The sequence below is a fragment of the Culicoides brevitarsis genome, chromosome 3 (genome assembly GCF_036172545.1).
Source record: "Culicoides brevitarsis isolate CSIRO-B50_1 chromosome 3, AGI_CSIRO_Cbre_v1, whole genome shotgun sequence".
Lineage (NCBI taxonomy): Eukaryota > Metazoa > Arthropoda > Insecta > Diptera > Ceratopogonidae > Culicoides > Culicoides brevitarsis.
The window spans coordinates 15,141,985-15,160,851 of NC_087087.1; the positions used below are offsets into that span (position 1 = coordinate 15,141,985).

At 30.6% G+C, this 18,867-nt stretch overlaps 5 protein-coding genes across 5 annotated transcripts in view; 3 read left to right on the top strand and 2 right to left on the bottom strand.

The window, feature by feature from the left end:
• Positions 1 to 143: 143 nt before the first annotated feature.
• Positions 144 to 9,400, top strand: LOC134834897 (uncharacterized). Its single transcript, XM_063849703.1, has 6 exons — positions 144 to 256; positions 314 to 1,579; positions 1,649 to 2,106; positions 3,640 to 6,338; positions 7,493 to 7,695; positions 7,757 to 9,400. The coding sequence occupies exons 1-6, from the start codon at positions 152 to 154 to the stop codon at positions 9,110 to 9,112; spliced, it is 6,087 nt and encodes a 2,028-aa protein (XP_063705773.1). The 5' UTR covers positions 144 to 151; the 3' UTR covers positions 9,113 to 9,400.
• A 1,033-nt stretch (positions 9,401 to 10,433) lies between these two features.
• LOC134833766 (cytochrome b-c1 complex subunit 8) lies at positions 10,434 to 11,189 on the bottom strand. Its single transcript, XM_063848206.1, has 3 exons — positions 11,050 to 11,189; positions 10,662 to 10,850; positions 10,434 to 10,596 (listed from the first exon to the last, which is right to left on the bottom strand). Exons 2-3 carry the CDS (start codon positions 10,834 to 10,836, stop codon positions 10,502 to 10,504), a joined length of 270 nt encoding a protein of 89 aa, XP_063704276.1. The 5' UTR covers positions 10,837 to 10,850; positions 11,050 to 11,189; the 3' UTR covers positions 10,434 to 10,501.
• LOC134833765 (NADH dehydrogenase [ubiquinone] flavoprotein 2, mitochondrial) lies at positions 11,082 to 12,125 on the top strand. Its single transcript, XM_063848205.1, has 2 exons — positions 11,082 to 11,237; positions 11,370 to 12,125. Exons 1-2 carry the CDS (start codon positions 11,202 to 11,204, stop codon positions 12,057 to 12,059), a joined length of 726 nt encoding a protein of 241 aa, XP_063704275.1. The 5' UTR covers positions 11,082 to 11,201; the 3' UTR covers positions 12,060 to 12,125.
• Positions 12,118 to 12,997, bottom strand: LOC134833764 (U6 snRNA phosphodiesterase 1). The gene is made up of 2 exons (XM_063848204.1): positions 12,845 to 12,997; positions 12,118 to 12,787 (listed from the first exon to the last, which is right to left on the bottom strand). Exons 1-2 carry the CDS (start codon positions 12,946 to 12,948, stop codon positions 12,118 to 12,120), a joined length of 774 nt encoding a protein of 257 aa, XP_063704274.1. The 5' UTR covers positions 12,949 to 12,997.
• A 5,116-nt stretch (positions 12,998 to 18,113) lies between these two features.
• The window catches only part of LOC134833852 (rho GTPase-activating protein 100F), a 32,553-nt gene continuing 31,799 nt past the window's right edge, over positions 18,114 to 18,867 (top strand). Inside the window, exon 1 of the mRNA XM_063848326.1 lies at positions 18,114 to 18,353. Within this exon, the coding sequence (XP_063704396.1) occupies positions 18,276 to 18,353 (78 nt within the window). The 5' untranslated portion in view covers positions 18,114 to 18,275. The remainder of the gene's footprint in view (positions 18,354 to 18,867) is intronic.

Sequence of the window (18,867 nt, forward strand, 5' to 3'; positions counted from 1 at the left end):
TCAACAAAATATTGAACGTTGAATGCTCATTGGTGGATTTCCTGTCAAAGAACTGTCAAATTTTCAAAAATCTTATTTAGCGGTCATACGAATTTATGCAAAAAATAATATTTTTTCATCAATTCCTGAACAAAAACCTTAAAAAATCAGGATGTGGTCCCGATTTGAGCCTTCAGCGATCGAAGATGAGACCATCAACAATGCCTTTTCCACAAACGGTCTCTTTAAAATCGGTTTTGAAGGCGATTCAGAAGTTGTAAGTACCGAATCTCATCATTTTTGAAAATTTTCTTAATTTTTCGTGCATTTCCAGCCTTTAGCGAAAGTGCCTCACTTGCAATCCATCGTTCAAAACGAAAAAATGGTCATCGCCATCGAAAAATCTCTGTATTTAATGAAAAACGAGAACGCCATGAACGCAAATTTCGTCGAACTCCCTGCCAACTTTGATTGTTTCTGCGTCACGTCTAGCGGTAACGTCGTAATTTCATGTCTCGCCGACGGCAGCATCATCGGAGTCCATATCGACGGCAATGTTTTGTTCAATTTGATGATTGACGAGGAAGATGTGAGTCCGAAACGATCATTTGCGGGCATTACAATGCTTGGAACTGCATGTTATGCCTTGACGGTGCACGGAAAGTTGTATCGCTTATCGAATGTGGATGAAAAAATGCTCACCGAGGCAACGGGGAACAACGAGAGTCAAATTGTGAACGAAACTTTGCTAAATAACGTCATTGTTGATCGTTTGTGGAAGACAAAATATGAGGCGCCGGTCGATTGTCACGTAATTTTGGAGCATTTTGGGTCTGTGATGTGCATTTTTAGCATTAAACAGACTTTGTTGTTCTATTACGAAGGAAATGTCCGAAAAATTAAGCTTCCAAAGTGGATTTCCGGCCTAAAAGCGATTTACAATCTCGAGAATTACGTCGTTGGACTCACCGTAGAGGGAGAAATCTTCGAAATTTGTCCTTCGTCGAAGCTTATTAGCAAAGTTGACGGTTATGACTTCAAAATTGAGGAATTAATCGTCATGGATAGCAATTCTGAGGAGATTGAATTGCTTTGTCTCACGAAACCAGATGCTGATAACTTTCGTTATGTCAAAATTTTGACCTTTCCGTTCATGATTTGCAAAAATGAGCTGACCATGGAGACAGATACGTGGCTTGTGGACCAGTCAAAGTGCTCCGTGAACATGTATTATGTCAGTGGCGAGCGAAATGCCGAAGGATATATCACGGAAATTGAGATGAAGATAATTTCGGAGACGGAACCCGAGCTGAGATTGAAAAAACTCATTCAACGCGAGCATTTTGACGAAGCCGAGGAGTTTGCAAAGCAGTTTGAACTGAGTTTACAGCCGATTTACGAGGCAAAAGCACGAAAATTGTGCAATACGATCGCTTTTGCGAAGAATATTGACATCACCGAGCCCTTTAATGAGCTCTACCAGCTGCTTCAAGTGATCGAAAGTCCCGTTTTCTTCAGTAGCATTGCCGAACACGAGTTTCCAAACCGAAATATTATGAAAAAATTTCTCGAGTTTGTCAGTTCTCGCTTGAATTCGAACGTAAGTTGAATTTTTCTGTAAAATTTCTTCGAAAAACTTAATTTTTCATCAATTTTTGTCGTTTTTCAGGAATACGCGAGTCACATAAAAGCCATCACGGAGAAACTTTTGCGACTGGAAACGCTTCATTTGATCGATCCGAATGAACTTTACACGGAATGGCGGCATTTTGTGCGTCACACGAACCTCTTCAAGTTCTGCAAGGAAATGTTTCGTTCGAATTTCGGGTCAGCGCAGTTAATTTGGTCGCGACATACAGCGAGCTTCTTGCCCTACACGTGCGTTAATAGTTTGTCAGCTTTGTTGAACTCGGTGCCAGAAACTGTTGAACCCTTTGAAATTGTGCAGTGGTTGAAGCATTTTACGCCGAGCGTTTTGCAACTTTATCCGCATTTTATGACGGAAATTGTCGATTGGAGCATTTTGAAAACGAAATCTTTGCAGTATTCGCCTTATTGGCCTGAAATTGGATTGGAGTTTGCCAATAATATTGTCGTGATTTTGAAGGATGTCAAGTTTTTGTATGCGTAAGTATGAATTTTTTGAGAAATTTTTATGTTTTAGGCAGAAAATTTTAAATTTTTTCATATTTTTGATTTTTATTTATCATTTTAATAACTGATTTGATAAAAAAAAAGTCAGAAAATTCATTAAAATTCGAATTTTTTGTAATAAATTTCTATTTTTGACAAATTTATATGAAAAATTTGTAAATGTCAATTCAAAAAATGACCGTTGAAAATTAGAAAATTGTAAAAATTGCAAATTTTCAAAAAATAAAAAAATAATAATAATTTTTTGTGTATTTGAACAAAAACGTTTTAAATTTTGAAATTAAAAATTTCATATGCCTTTGATTAAAGTTCCATTAAAAAAATTCTAAAATACTAAAATATTTTGATACAAAAAAAAATATTTTTTTTAAATTTGAAATTTTTCACAATTTTTTTTAGTAAAATTTGTAAAGGTGATAGTTGAATACTTTAACAAATTTTTTAAATAACAAATTTTTCATTAAGTTTTAATAGTTTTTGAATTTTTTAAAATTGAATTAGCACAAAAGCAATTTTCAAATTTTTAACGGTTAATTTTTTGAATTGACATTTACAATTTTTTTTCGAAAATTGTGAATAATCATAGAATATTTTCATAAAAATATTTTTTTTAAAAAAAAAAAATTTTTTTTGAAATTTTTCAATTTTTTAAAAAAAAAATAAAAATTAAAAAAACTGACAAAATTTTTGAAAATATTTTTTGAAAAAAAACCTTAAAAATTTTACTAGTTTTTGATTTTAAAAAATTGAATTAGCGACAAAGCGAAATGTTAACGCATTTTTTTAGCAAAATTTCATTGAAAATTTTAAATTTTATAATAAAAAATGAAAAATTTGTAAATGTCAATTAAATAAATGACGTAAAATTTGCAAAAGATTGCAAAAAAAAACGTCTTTTGAATTTTGAGTAGAAAAAAATGTCTTTTTTAAAATAAAAATAAAAATATGAAATCTAAAACGCAGTGTACAAAAATATGAAATATTGATTTCATTTATTAATAAACTTGTATAATATTTAAATTTTTCTCACTTTTGATTTCTTTCAATTTTTAGAATTAGCGAAAAAGAAATTTTTAACGGTTGAAAATTTTATAAAAATCAATTTAAAAAATTTAACCTTTAAAATTTAATTTTAAAAAAAAAATTCTAAAAAATCAAAATTTTGCATTTTGCATTTTGTATTGAAACAAAAATATGTTGAAAATATTTTACGGTAGGTAATAAATTTTTAATTTTCGAAAAAATTTCTAAATTTATAAATTTTACCGTTGAACTTATTTTATCATTTAAACTCAAAATTCTTGAAAAATTTTTAATTTTCACTCAAATAAAATTTCAAAAACTACAAATCTTCTTCATAATTTCAACTTCTACCTAATTTTTTCAGAAAAAATAAAAAATGTCAATTCAAAAACTGACCGTTAAAAATTTGAAAATCGCCTTTTCGCTAATTCAACATTTAAATAATTCAAAAATTAATTATTTTTTCTTAATTTTGTTTTTCAGAAACGTTCAACGCAAATACGAATCCTGCATCGAAGCTGTCGACGACATCATCATGTGTCTCGAAGACTTGTCAATCCTCAAAAAATCCTACAATCTCAACATCACCTTGGACGACTACATCAAAGAGACAATGGAGGACACCGCTTACAATTTACTGCAACGCGTTCAACTCAGCAACTTCAACGCCTTAGTAACGGACTTTTTGTACCCGATTTTCAACGAAAAATGTCTCTCGCCCGAAAACGCCATCAAACGTTACATCCATTACCTCACTTTGCACAATCACATCGCCGATTGGGCCGAACGTTCTGTCACCGCAGTCGAGCTGCTGCACAACGAAAACGACAAATACGAGTCAACGTTGATGATTCTGAAAGCTTCCCCAGTTCCATGGTCGCCCATTTTGAACCAGCTGATGAAATATGGCGACGGCGGACATCATTTGGCGCAAGAAATTTACGTCGAGTACAAAAATCAGGCGATAAAAGTGCTGAAAAAGAAGTATGGATGGCCCTTGGACCTCCCGGGAACGGATTTAATGCTGTTTGTGAAACGAATTGTCATGATGAATTTCCCCGAAATGCTCGATGACGTCAGAAAAGTGCTGGAAAATGCCCCGGAGATCACTGTTCAAGCGAATATTTACGTCGTTTTGATGTTAACGGAAGACAATTTGCTGGAAAAAGCACTGGACTACCTGAAAAACGTAAAACCCGAGTATCGGAATGAAACAAATCGACGATTAGTGTCGACAATTGTCACAATGTTGGACAATGGAGACGCCGACAACGTCGAAACTTACTTGGAATTGCTGAAAACTGTCGCTTCAATGACCAACAGCAGCAATTTGAACGTGAAAAACATCTTAAAAGTCCTTTGTTTGCGAGATGAATTCAAAATTTCCGTAAATTTGGGCAGTTTGTACCAATCCGAGGTCTTGCTAAAACAGGGAATTGCTCATATTGTCCATGCCACGCAAGAAAGAAAGCCAAAATCCATCTTTAACGCCCTTTATTCGCAACTAAAACGTCTTTGTTCGTGCCTCGGATGCCATTTAATCGACGGAATCCTCGCCATGTGTCGATTTTTGGATGAAAAAACGGTTACGATGAACTTTATTGTCTCCCTTCTTGACTTGGAAGCTGAAAATTCGTTCGTGCCGAAGCTGATTTCGTTAATTTTGCTCGCCCTGAAGCAGGAATTGGAAACTACGAGTCCCGATGACGACCTGGAAGACTTATTTTTGTACCCGATCTTGCATCAGATGCTTGAAAAAGTTCGTACCGTCGATATTTTGCACGTTTTTGAGGTCAACGAGCTCTTCCAATGGACGATGATTGGTTATCAGTTCTATAAAAGTCATGAAATAACGGATGTTGTTGAAAATTATCACGAATTGCATCGAATAACGGAGGAAATGCTCGTCACAAAGGATAAAAATGATGAAAAAGACGCTTTAAACAAGAGTTCGGACAAGAAAAATGTCTCATTGTCAGTTTTCGAAGAGATTTCCAGCCCATTGGTGTCGAAAGATACGAAAAATATCGTTTTTAGAACCGGAGATGAGCCAAATTTAGCTGTTCATGCCCTTTCCACAGCTCTTAAAACAGCAATTTTGAGTATTCGACAGGATGATGATCAAGTTCAGCATTTGTGGTGTCATGTTGATCCCGAATACGGACGTTTTGGATGCTCCGAAGACGAGTTAAAGACCGAACTTGTTGGATTATTGGAGAAATTGATCAAAAATAAGCAACATATGCGGGCTTTTTTGATCCTTCAACGCATTCGGCAGTACAAAAATGTCGAAAATGAGGATATTTTCGCGGAAAATACACGAAAATCGTTGAAGCGGAAGATCCTGAAGGCCGTAATAACACAAAAACGGGTCGATTACATGGAAGGACTCAACGTTTTGATCTCGGAACAGTTCACGGATGAGGAATTTGCAGCTTTGAAAGAAGCTGTAAAGATTTCCGAGACATTTACGATTAATTTTTACACACTTTTGGAGAAATATTTCCACATTCAGGGCGATGAGCGACAAGTTCTTGCCGCAAAACGTGCCAGAATTACTTTTTCGCATCATCAGGAGCTCTGTCGCATCGACGAATCGCTCAAATACAAAAAATCTCTCGACTTTTCGTCATTTCAGGACTTGTCAAAGGAGCTCAAAGGTCAAATCCTGCCCACAAATCTGCTCCAACGCATGAGTCGCGACTTCGGATGGGATTACGAGGAAACTTTAATTGCTCAAATCATAAATTTGCTGTCGGCGCAAAAGTTGGAATTCGACATCGCCATGGATGTCTTTGGAAAAGAGGAGATTCGGGTCAAGACAACTGTCGAGGAGCTCGTGAATTTGTGTCAGCCGTACGTCAATGAGATTCAGGACCGGGCGATGTTGGCGAAAGAGCTCAAACAGAGCATGAAGCAGTTTAATTTTTATTTTTACGAGTTGTATTTGTGCACGATCAAAATTCTCGAGTACATCGATCAGTTGCCGGTTGACATGATTTTGTGGCAAAATGTGTTGACGTTCCTCATTCAGAGCTCGACAGCGAGGAAAAATCGCGCGGGACAAACAGAGTCGGATTGGTGGTTCAAAACGTCGCCGGATGGAGCGGTGCTGCCAAAAATTGCCAAATATCGAGTGCCTTTTTATCCGTTGATTTCTGTGGATTTGAAGGAAATTTTGGGTAAGAAATTTGAATTAATTTATTATTATTTTTTTTAAGAAGAAATTTTTCAAAAATTATCCAATTTTTTTTAATTTCTAAAAAATTTTTCAAAATTCTTAAAATTTTTAGAGTTTTTTTTTTTAGAGATAATGTGACAATTTTAGAATTTTAAAAAAATATTTAAACAAAAAAATTCAAAAAAAAAAAAAAAAAACAGTTAAAGTTTGACACTAAATTTTAAAATAATTTTTAAAAAATATTTTATGTTGAAAAATTCTTTGAAAAATTAAAAATTTCTTCAAAATTTGCCAATTTTAAATCATTCAAGTCAAAAATATGAAAATGTCAGTTCAAAAAAATTACCGTTAAAAATTATTAATTATTTTTCTATAAAATTTTAAGCTAAAAATTAAAAAAAAATTATAATTCAAAATCGGATATCTGAAAAATTAAAAAAAATATTCTAAAAATTTTTTCTTTAACACAAACGTCAATTTAAAAATTGAGAGTTGAAAAATTAAAAATCAGTTTTTTTCATTTGGAATTTTTTAAAATCTGAAAATTTTTTGAATTCATGAATTTATGAAATTTTATGAAAATTTTTTTAACTAAAAAAAAGTTAAAAAAAAAATTACGTATAAATTGATTAAATTTTATCAATATACTGGTTGTGAAGAAGATATACTGTACTTAAAATTTAAAAAATTTAAAGACTTTTGCGATAAATAAAATAATTATTAAAAACTTCTAAAAAAATCATTTTTAAAGTAAAAGATTTCCCAAATTTGAGAATTTTTTATAAATGTCAATTTAAAATAAATTCGTTAAAAATTTGGAAATCGCCTTCTGCTAATTCAAGTTTCAAAAATTATTTTATTTAGGTAATTTTTCTTTAAATTTTTATTTAAGTTTTCTTTAATTTTTTATTTAATTTTTCTTTAAAATTTTATTTAATTTTTCTTTAAGTTTTTTTTTAATTTTTCTTTAAAATTTAATTTAATTTTTCTTTAAATTTTTATTTAATTTTTTATTTAATTTTTCTTTAAAATTTTATTTAATTTTTCTTTAAAATTTTATTTTTTTAATTTTTCTTTAAAAAAATAATTTAAAATTTTTTTTTCAATCTGTTTTTCTTCAAAAATAAAATTTTAAATATTTTTTAAATATTTCAGATAGCGAAATTTGCGTCGACAACTGCGAAAAATGGCTTCCCTTGATCGAACTCGTGTCTCTGATCAAAAAACAAGAACCCCTACACGAGATTGAATACTTTTGCATGGCTGCTGTCAAAAACTCCGTTAACGAGCGCAAAACTGTCGCTGAGGAAACTGGCGTTTGGCATCTTACCGAGACCAATGATCGGTTTTTGCAAGGGGTTTGTCTCTAAAAATTTCTTTAAATTTAAAAAAAAAAATAATTTTTCATAAATTTTTTAGGTTCTTCGACTTACGGACCACATGCAAACCAAACACAAAATCACCTTTTTGCTGTATTTCACCATGAACTACTCCCCAGAAGGCATCGACCAAGTAAATGCCGCACAGGAATGCTACAATTTCGTCCTCGAAAACGAAGAAGAGCTCATGGCGCATCCGAAAGCGAAAGAAGTTGTCGTCAAAATGAAGCAAAAGTACCCGATCCTCAAAACGCAACATTTATTGCATCAATACGGGCTCGTGGAAGATCACTTGATGATTCTTGCGCAAAATCCCTCGGAGCTGATTCAAACTTTGTACAAGCACGAGAGTATTTTACATGATCAAAAAGTGAACATTAACCGTCTTTGCGAGGAAATTGCAATTTTACACAAACTTGACTTCGATCGGATCCAAACGAAGCTCGTTGAAAAGTGGCTCGGACTTGAAAATAGCGATCGTCGGTCAAATGTCGCCAATGAGTCGACCATGTTTGAGGAAACGACGATAAATAACGCGAACGAAGACGGTTTTGGCAGCGTTTCCGACGAAAATATCGTGCGGGCGTATTTTATTCTCAAAAGTTGGGACACCACAAAAGCCATGACGTTCCTCATGTTCCAGATTTTGGACCGAAATACCGCGAAAAGTACCGGAAAAGAGCTCCAACTCGTCGAATGTTACACGAAACTCAGCACCGGCGATCACAGCGACATGGAATACGGCGAATTAATCAGCGCCGATTACTACAACGTACTAAAATGCGTGCATCACATGTCCCAACTCGGCTACAAAATGAACAAAGAAAAGTTCAAATCCATCGAAAAACTCGCTTTGCTCAAGGAAATTTGGAAAAAACATGCCGACGACACACGCGGATTGGAACTCATCGTCTACATTTGTCTCGGATTCGAAATTTACGAGCCGCAAGTGTGGAACGGAGTTTTGAAACAAATGATTGCCAAGGACATGACGCAACAACTTCAATCGCTGGTCGTCATTTTATCAAGCAGAACGGAACTTTTGCACGTCTCGGGACTCGCATCGGCTTGGATGACGGTCATTAAGGCGCCATTTGTTCGTTCGAAAAGTGACGTGCAAGATCATGTTTTGGCCAAAAGTTTAATTTTGCTTCAAAGTTGCCCGTTAACTGCTTATCTGGACTATATCGAGTTGACAGAACTGGCGTTACGCTTGGGGAGAGCTCATATCGCCGCACTTTTCATGGCTTATGCGAACGAGAAACAAATGGAGAAGATAATTTCGTTGTTAAAAAGTCATGTAACGCCTCGACTCAAAGAACAGATTCAAGAATTGAAGGAATTTGGAGTGCTGCCGTCGATTATTCAAAGCTCGATTGCAAGTCTTTCGCTTTGAAAAGGAGAATTTTGAAGAATTTCATGAATTTTTAAGTTGAATATCGAATTTTTTGCTGTAAAATGATAAATTTTCGGAGAAATATTGATTTTTTTCTCCTTAGCCGTAAGAATTTCATTTAAAAAATTAAATATTTTGAAATACTGTTAGAATTTTTGCTCATAAATTGCGAATCTTTAATTTAGAATTTAAAAAATTTGAAAAAATTAATGAATTTTCCCTTTTAAATTAAAAATTAATGAAGTTTTGTATTTAAAAATTGATTTGAAATGACAAACTTTGAAAAATATTCACGAAATAAATGAAGTTTTTGTTAAAAATCGCAAATTTTTTGCTTTAGAATAAGAAAATTTTAATTTTTTGCTCCTTTTGATTAAAATTTTTTAAAAAATTGCCAAATTTTATTAAAAAATTTAAGAAATAAATTAATTTTTACTCTTTAATGGCAAATATACACTTCAAATGACAACCTTTGAAAAAAATTTATAAAATTTTGCTATTTTTTGTTAATTTTTACTCTAAAACTGATCAATTTTGTAAAAATATTTAGAAATTTATCCTCAAAATTCCAAATTTTTCTTCTAAAAATTAAAATTTGATTAATTATCTAATTTAAATATTAATTTTGAACGATTTTTTTTTACTTTTTTACCTTTTTCAAAAAAACGATCTCCAAAAATTAAAAAAAAATTAGAAAAAATTTCAAATTAGAAGAAATTTTGAAGAATTTTCACTTGAAATTGATCAAAAAATAAAAATTATGAAGAAATTTCACTCGTGAATCACAATTTTCCCTTTTTTGGATAAAAAGTTTTAAGAAATTTCGAAGCTTTTGCTCATATTTCGCCAAATTCTTTACTAAAATTGACAAATTTTGATAAAATTCAGATTTTTGATCTTTGATAACAAGAATTTTCAATTAAAAATGAAAAATTTCTTAAAAAATATCAAGAAATTTGTTAATTTTTGCTTGTTAACCGCAAATTTCCTTCTTCAAATTGAAATTTTTTAAGGAAGTTATTAAATTTTTGCTTCTTTTTCACAAAATTTCTTATCAAAAATATTAATTTTTGAAGAAATTTTAGAATATTTTCTCCTTTTTTGCAAATTTATTCAGTGAAAATGTCAATTCTTACTCCTTTTGAGCAAAATTCCTCACTAAAAATGTTTATTCTTGAAGAATTTTACCATTTTTACTTCTGTTTTGCAAAATTTTTCACCAAAAATGTAAATTTTTGACGAATTTTATTGAATTTAACTCCTCAACCGCAATTTTTCCTCTCTCAAACGCGAAACTTTCAACAAAATCCAAAAAAATCACTCAATTTTAGCTAATATTTATTTTTGTTATTGAACATTTTTCACATCTAGAAGCCAAATTTCATCATTTTAGACGTCGTTTTCGTAATCCTTGGGGTTCTTGCGGCTGTATTCGTGATGCAATCCATCAATCCAGGCATACGTCGCATATCCAATGAGGAAAGCTAAAAGAAAAACAAAAAAAAAATCAATTTCCCCGAACAAAAAACTATCAAAAACCCATCCTTACGTGGAACAACATAGAAAACTTCATCGCGGAAACGACGAATCAAGTTGGGAATACCAAAGGAAACGGCTTTAGCAAAGGCCCGTTGCTCAAAGGGCGACAACGAATGCGTCACAATGCCTTTGACCTTGATCAATTGGCCGAAATGTTGAGCCATACGAACTGCGCTAACTCTCATCTTGTATGTTTTTGCTGCAAAGACAAAAAAAAATTAATGTGCTGCGAAAATATTCGAAGAGAAGCGTTGCGTAACCAACAAAAACGAATAAAAATTGTAAAAAATTTTAATATTTTTTAAGAATTTTGAAGAAAATGTCCTTAAAATTCGTTTGTCACACGAAATTTTGAAGAAAATTGCCAAAAAATGGTAAAAATCGAAAAAAAATATTACCGAAATCTGCACAGAATGAAATTTTCTTGACAGTTAAAGTGACGTTTCAATTGTCAAAAGCTCCTGTCACCCGAAATTTTTCAAAACATTTCTCACAAAGCGATTTTTTCTCGGTAATTTTCGAAAAATCGTCCTAATTTGGGGTATTTACGATGTTGATGAACTCCAGAAATGCCGTTTCCGCCATCGTAAGTTATTTTTTACGATAAAATTCCAAAAATTTAATTTTTTAAAGCCGATTTTGTGGCTTCTGGAAAATTATGTAACACAAAAACAACGATTTCAGTACTAATTTTTCATATTTTTTAATTTTTTTTTAGTGGCGTGGCTTGCGAGGCATCAGTTCTTCGGCGGTGCGTGCCAGCGATAATCTCTTCGTGCACCGCGACACGCCCGAGGACAACCCAAATATCCCGTTCGAGTTCACGAATGAAAACAGGAAGCGAATGGATGCCATTCTCGCCATTTACCCGGAAGGTCATAAGCGTGGCGCGATGATTCCCTTGCTGGATTTGGCTCAGCGGCAACACGGATGGCTCCCGATTTCCGCCATGAACAAAGTTGCGGAAATTTTGGGCTTGCCGCCGATGCGCGTTTACGAAGTCGCCACTTTTTACACGATGTTCATGCGAAAACCGACGGGAAAATATCACATTCAGGTATGCACGACGACACCTTGCTGGCTTTGCAACTCTGACGACGTGCTGAATACGTGTCGCAGCAAGCTCGGAATCGAAGTTGGCGAGACCACAAAAGATGGGCTTTTTACAATTTCGGAGGTTGAGTGTCTCGGGGCGTGCGTTAATGCTCCCATGATGGCTGTCAACGATGATTATTACGAGGATTTGACCGCTGCCGATACCGCAAAAATTTTGGATGACTTGAAAGCGGGCAAAAAACCCGCTCCGGGACCCCGAAATGGAAGATTTGCGTCAGAGCCGAAGGGGGGACTCACTTCGTTGACGGAAGAACCCAAAGGACCCGGCTTCGGATTGCAACCTGGATTGTAAATTAGCGAAAAAAACAGAAAAAATGCAGAGAAAATTAATAAAATGTAAAAAAATTTAATCATCTAAGGGGGAATTTGTATGAACGGTTGCCACATTTGCACAGCAACTCATTAACAGAAGCTTGAAAAGTACTTTCGGCCATGGATTTATCGAAAATTTGTTGTAATTCTGCTTTTTTTTGTTCGAAAAATTCTTTTTGATCCCCTAGACACCACAAAATTGACACGTGAAACGACGGATCTTCGTAATATTTTGGTAGTTTGAACTCTGTGAGGCATTCATCGAGTGCTTCGGTGACTTTTAAAAGTTGAACGACGTCGATAATTTTAATTCCGATGAACGTTCTTGTCTTTTCCTCGTTGCAATAGACCTCGATTTCGCTAAAGTTTATCTTGAATCTCGGTAAATCTCGGATTTTCTCTGAAATTGTGTCGATAAACGACTCGATCCAGTGATGTTTGAGGATTAAAAGTTTCGTGACGCTAACGTGAAGGTCTTCAATAATTTCAATTTTTAATTTTCTCGAAGATTTTTCCAAAAATTTGATGATTTGTTGTTGTGTTTCTTCAAAAAAGTCAAAGGCAGGCACCGGTATGTAGAGAAAAGTTGCCCAAATTCCGCGTTCGTGCTTGATGGAACGTTGGCGTCCTTGATGTTCGTTCGGGTTGTCGGGAGGATCGTCAGTTTTGGGGGTTTTTGTTGTGAGAAATGAAGGAACCGGAAGTTTTCTACAAGAAAAAGTTAAAATTTTAGTTAATTTTTTTTGAAGGAGTATTTTTTTGTACCGTTTTTTTGTTGGAGGACTTTGATTTTTGTTAATTTCAGTCGTTTCAGGTTCAGATGAGGATTCGTCATCGCTTGAGGAGCTGTATTGGACTAAATTTTTCATATTTAGTGAGATTTTTGAAGGTTTTTCAGACAATAGCGGGATTGTTGATTTTGAATGTTGTTAAATTTAAAGGGACCTAATGCGAAAAAATGATTTTTAAATACAAAATGTGACAACTGGGTCGTTTTTCTTTATATGAGAATGAGTGTGAAATGTGTGCAGATTCAAAATTTTGTAAAAATGATTAAAATTTGAACATTTTATGATTAATTTTTTTTTCTAAAAATCTTTTTGTAGGTAGAAAAAAATATTGACAGCTGTCAAAAAATTTTAAAAATTAAAGTTTGAGCATTTAAAAAAAAAAATTAAAAATATTTTTTACATAAAAATTAAGAAAAAGATGTCTAAAAATTTATTTTTTTTTTATTTTAAAAATTTAATTTATTTTTTTTTTTATTTTAAAAGATTTGATTCAATTTCTGATATAAAAAATAGCAATTTTAATCTTTAATTTTTTTTTAATTTAAAATTTTACAAATCTTTTGAATTTTTAGTTGACATCTATTAAAATAATTTTATGAAGATATTTGAAGAACATTAAAATCTAATTTTTTTTTATTTTTTTTTTTTTTTGAAAATAATATTTAAAAAAAAAATAAATAAGTTTTAAAAAATCCAAAAGTACTTTTTAAATGAAAAAGGTGAAATTTTTTAAATAATTTTGATAATAATTTCGACAGATTTTTGATTTTTTTAAAAATAATTTAAAAAGTTTTACTAAATTAATTAATTTATTTTTTAATTAATTAATTTATAAAATATTAATTAATTAATTCATAAATTAATTTAATTTAATTTATTTGATAATTTTATTAAATTTTAATTAATTTAATTTTTAAAAATAATTATTTAAAAAAAAAAGTAATTCAATTTAATAATTTAAAAAGTTAAAAATTAATTTTTTTAAATAATTTATTATTTAATTTTATTAATTTTTTAGGAAATATTTCATATTTTTTTTTTTTTTTTTTATTTCAGAAATAAATAAAAATATTCTAAACTAAAAAAGAAGCAAATTCAATTTAATATTCAAAAAATTTTTAAAGTGTCTAAAAATCTTAATTTTTTAGTTATTTTGAATTTTAATTAATTAATTTATTCAATTTTAAATAAATTATTAATTAAAATTAATCATTAAATTTCTTCAAAAATTTAAACAAATTAATTTTCTAAAATAATTTTAAAAAATATTTAATTATTAAAAAAATAAACAAATTTTAAAGGAAAATATCAAAATAACAAAAAAATACAGATTTTTAGACACTTCTAATATTTTTGAATAATAAATTGAATTTTTTTTTTAGTTTTCTTTAAAAATTTAAACAAATTAATTTTCTAAAATAATTTTAATATTTAATTATTAAAATTTTTAAAGGAAAATATCAAAATAACAAAAAAATACAGATTTGAAATAAAAAAAAATTTTTTTGAAAAATAATAAGTCAACATACCGTTAATTCTCCCATAAATCCAGAATCCAGAGTCGCACTCTTATCATCACCCCATTCCCGACATCCCATTCGCCCTCAATTGCGCATGTCTCCCTTCTGTCACTCCATTATCAACACACACACCCTCGACATGGTAACCCCGCACTGTTACCACAAAATTGAATACACATACGAGACAACCACTTCACGTATCTATCGATTCAAATGGAAAATGCATAAACCGGATTTAGTTTTAACGAGACACTAGTGAAAAAATGAACTACTTTTTGATTTTCTCGTACATACATCACACACCTCTTTATCACTTTTATTAAAAAAAAACCTAAAAAAGTTTAGAGAAAATCGCAAGGATTTGACGAAAAATCTACGAAAAAGAACTTTTTTTGATTTAAGCCAATAAATTAGTGAGAAAAATATTTTTTTATTTGGTTTGAAATAAAAACAATCAATCAAACTCGAAAAAGAAAGAAAGAAAAAAAATAATTTTGAGTTAAAAGTTCATCACTAGTGAAATTTTTTAAAAAATAAAAAAAGGAAGAAAAAAAAAGTTTAAAAGAAAAAAAAAGTGTGAGCTTTAATTAATCTTAATTAAAAATAAAAATTAATAAAAAAAAAATGTAAGTGCTCTACGGGTCTGTACGATGCATGTTAACAGTTTATTGTTCATTTTTCAAAATGGTGGTCATTAATATTTAATGAAAAGTGTGTATAGTGCGCTGCGTGTTTTGGTCCCCCGTCACACACGCAAAAAAATTTTTTTGATAACATAATTAAAAATTAATTTAATGTCAACTTTTGTGGGAGTAATTTGTCTTTTTTCATAATTTATGGCATCGTTCGTGCCCGTCGTACGTTCCGTAGCAGCAGCAGCAGGAAAATTATTGTGAGAAAATCCTGAGGAATTTTTCTTCTTCCCTAAACAACATCAAAACTGCTCCTCTATCCGTACGTAGCTCCGTAGTGTCGTGTGTGTGTATGACAGAATATCGATCGATTCGTAGTACCGTTATAGAAAACGGCAACGAGAATTAACCGACTTGTTTCATTGAGGTAGTAGAGACACGAGTTTTGTACGGGGAAAATATGATAGCGAGTTTTGTTTTATAGCTGTTTGCGATCCTTTTTCTGTGTTACGAGGGAATGTTGGAATAGGGCTGAAGGCGAAAAGGATTTGAAATTATCAAAGAAATTTATTTAGAATGATTTTCAAAGGAAAATTGACAGTTTGAAAAATGACAGGTGTCAAAATTTTAGATGAAAAGTCATTTTTTGAAATAAGTTTGAACAGAAATTTTTACAAAGAGTTCTTTAAATGTTTTAAAATCAAATCGAAAATTTAAATTTTTTGACAGATGTCAATATTTTATTTTAAATAAATTTTTGACAATTAATTGACAGGTTTTAAAATTTTAGCTAAAATGTCATTTTTAACGTTTTTTGTTTAAAATTTCCTTTAAAACGGTTGAATATGTTTAAAATTTTAACATTTTTTGACAGATGTCAATAATTACTTTTGAATAATTTTTTGACATTTAATTGACAGCTGTCAAAATTTTTCAAAATTTGGTTTTAAAAAGACGAAAACTGTAGAAATCTTCCAAATTTTGAATTAAAATGAATACAGATGATTCAATATTTACATATTTTGCAAAAAAAAAATGACAGATGTCAAAACGCATGACATTTTGTATTGAAATAAAATTTTTCGTAATCTTAATTTTTTTTCCAAAAATATAAAAAATATTATAAACAAAAAATAATTCAAAAATATTATTAAAAAAATGAAAAATTTATAATTTTTTAGAAATTTTGACAGCTGTCAGATAATTATCAAAAATTTATTGAAAGACAATGACAAGAAAATTTCGAAAAAGTTTAGTAAATATGAAAATTAATTTTTTTTCTAAAGAAAAATTAAAAACACTTTTTTAAAACTTTTTAATTTAAAGTCTTACTTAATTTGTAAAAAAAAATTGACATCTGTCAAAAAAAATTCTCCTTAAATGTCAAAATAATTTTTTTTCTAATATCTTTAAGGTCTATTGTCATTTTAAATTAAATTTTATAAATTTTAATCTAAATCTTTCTAAAAAAATTCAATTGTTAAAATTTTGACAGTTGACACTTTACAAAAAGTGACATCTACTGTCAAAATTTTCAATTTTTAATTTTTTTTTGCATTTCCCGCTAATTCAAAGCTAATTTGATCGCCCCTAACATTTATCATACACTCCAGGATCTTTTTTCTGCTGATTTTCACACAAAATGCCGTATGAATGGAAGATAAATGTGTTTATTTGTACATAAAATCCAACTCTACTCGACTATTATGCTACACAAATCCTGTGCGTCGTACATTCGTGGAAAAACATTTTATTCGTGTTTATAATTTATATTCGAGTAGAATATTTCACCTTTATGCTCCAGCGGTAAACTTTACCACACAGTCCGCCGTAATCGTATTTTCGTAATCATTTTATTTACGTACGACGACGTATGACACGCAGGCTGCATAGATGAAATGACAGTAACTGATAAGAGATATGCATTTCTGATGTGTATCTACGGCTCGTGGACAGCACGGAACGGATTTTGCTGTGTGTGTGAAAAGGGCTTTTAGCAGAGTTTTTGTTGTTTTTGATGCATTTTCTTGTTGTTGCTGTTGCTGTTGGTCGGAAGGCTTATCGATCAATGTTTTTTGTCGTGTTTTGTTAGAGAGGATTTGTTGAACAAAGACTTGGATAAAATAATTTTTTAACAAATTTATAGGGAATTTTAAATTTTAAACGAATTTTTATTATTTTTTCAAATTTTTTAAAAGTTTTCAGCTTTTAATATGCTAAAAAATTGATTTTATCTAAAAATTTGATTTTTTAAATGAAATTTTCAAAATGTGCACTGGGGCGAAAATTTAAAATGTTCTTTGGGGTGAAATTTTTTAATATAAAATCAAGTAAAACTGTTAAGTGTCTTGAAAATCATGAAAAATTCAGAAATTTAATGATTTAAAGTGAAAAAATTTTAAAATAATTTTGAAAATTTGGCAGTGGGATATGTCATGAATGTGCATTGGGATATGTCAAAAATTTATTTATTGTGAAAATTTTCGCTGAAATTTAATTTTTTAATTAATTTGTGAATTAATTTAATTTTATTTTTGTTAAAAAATCAAATTTTCATTTTAAATTTGAAAAAAAATCAAACAAAGCTGTCATTTTTCAAACTTTTACAATTAAAAAAATGACAGCTGTCAACTTTTTCATTTTTAAAAGATTTTAAGTCTATTTTAATAATTTATTTTTATCAATTAATTAATAAATTAATAATTATTAATAAAAATAAATTAAATTAATTTAAAAAAAAATTTACAACATTAATTATTAATTTTAAAAATTAGCCTGAAAATTAAAAATTAAAAAAAAATAATTTTTTAATAATAATTTTTAATTAAAAAATTTTTAAATAAAATTAATTAAATTTTTCATTCTAGATTTTTTTTTAAATTTAATTTTTAAATAAATGACCACTTTTTTAAAGAAAAATCCTATTTTTAACAATTTTCACTCAATTAATTTTCCAATTAAATTTATTTTTTGCAGAGATAAGCATTTAACGAGTAAATAAGAAGAAGAATAAAGTAAAAAAGGAGAGACGAATCAAAAAAATAAGTTAAAAAAATAAAAATAAATTGTTATTAAATGTGTACCGTAATAATAAAAATAAGTTATCTCAATGTGGATTCACAATAAAAAATCTCCACTTGACACACAAAAAATTCTCAGCAAGCAGCAACCGAAAAATCCAACAGCGGCGATATATTTGTCCGAAAAATATAGCGCCGCGAACGATCACAACGCCATCTAAAGTAGTCAACTAATGCAGTGGAGAAAGTTTGCACGCCTGAAAACAACAGCCAGTGGACATCGTAGAATGCTTTGTTGCGGTCGTAGAAAGGTAAGTCATTAGCACATCATCATCATCATAATTACGGACCAAAAAAAAAAAAAAATATGCGACGCGATAAATTTACATCGAACGCTCAATGAATACGAATTGGCTGGTTAATTGCCCCTTTTTTCGCTTCTGTCGATGGCGGTACGTGCGTTTGGCTCGAGCGGTACGTGACGAGGAAAAACTTATTTTTGGCATATTATTACAATACAATTGCTCGTAAAATATCCGAAAAAATGTACTTTACTACTGTCATGCGCCATCTATTCATTCACCAATTTGCCACACACACACACACACACGAACAGCACAAAAGTGCATTAATAGTAGTATTATAGTAAAATCTAGGTCATTTGTGGAAATGTAAAATTTTCTCTTCGCTCGAAAAATGCATCGATGTACGCGCCAGAGATTGCAGCAGCAGCAGCATCCTTTCTGTACTTACGCTAATGGCATGGAAAAACGCATACGTTGTGAAAATTTTGTGTTTCGATAACTTTTTTCAGTAAATTGTAAC

What these genes read in the sequence shown, in the direction of transcription:
- LOC134834897 (XM_063849703.1), top strand. Translation starts at nt 152, where the DNA reads ATGTGGTCCCGATTTGAGCCTTCAGCGATCGAAGATGAGACCATCAAC. An exon ending in GTTCTCGCTTGAATTCGAAC is followed by an intron (nt 1,580 to 1,648) that starts GTAAGTTGAATT and finishes GTCGTTTTTCAG; the next exon opens with GAATACGCGAGTCACATAAA. An exon ending in GGATTTGAAGGAAATTTTGG is followed by an intron (nt 6,339 to 7,492) that starts GTAAGAAATTTG and finishes TAAATATTTCAG; the next exon opens with ATAGCGAAATTTGCGTCGAC.
- LOC134833766 (XM_063848206.1), bottom strand. Translation starts at nt 10,836, where the DNA reads ATGAGAGTTAGCGCAGTTCGTATGGCTCAACATTTCGGCCAATTGATC. An exon ending in AGTTTTCTATGTTGTTCCAC is followed by an intron (nt 10,597 to 10,661) that starts GTAAGGATGGGT and finishes TTTTTCTTTTAG; the next exon opens with CTTTCCTCATTGGATATGCG.
- LOC134833765 (XM_063848205.1), top strand. Translation starts at nt 11,202, where the DNA reads ATGTTGATGAACTCCAGAAATGCCGTTTCCGCCATC. An exon ending in GAAATGCCGTTTCCGCCATC is followed by an intron (nt 11,238 to 11,369) that starts GTAAGTTATTTT and finishes ATTTTTTTTTAG; the next exon opens with TGGCGTGGCTTGCGAGGCAT.
- LOC134833764 (XM_063848204.1), bottom strand. Translation starts at nt 12,948, where the DNA reads ATGAAAAATTTAGTCCAATACAGCTCCTCAAGCGATGACGAATCCTCA. An exon ending in AGTCCTCCAACAAAAAAACG is followed by an intron (nt 12,788 to 12,844) that starts GTACAAAAAAAT and finishes TTTTTCTTGTAG; the next exon opens with AAAACTTCCGGTTCCTTCAT.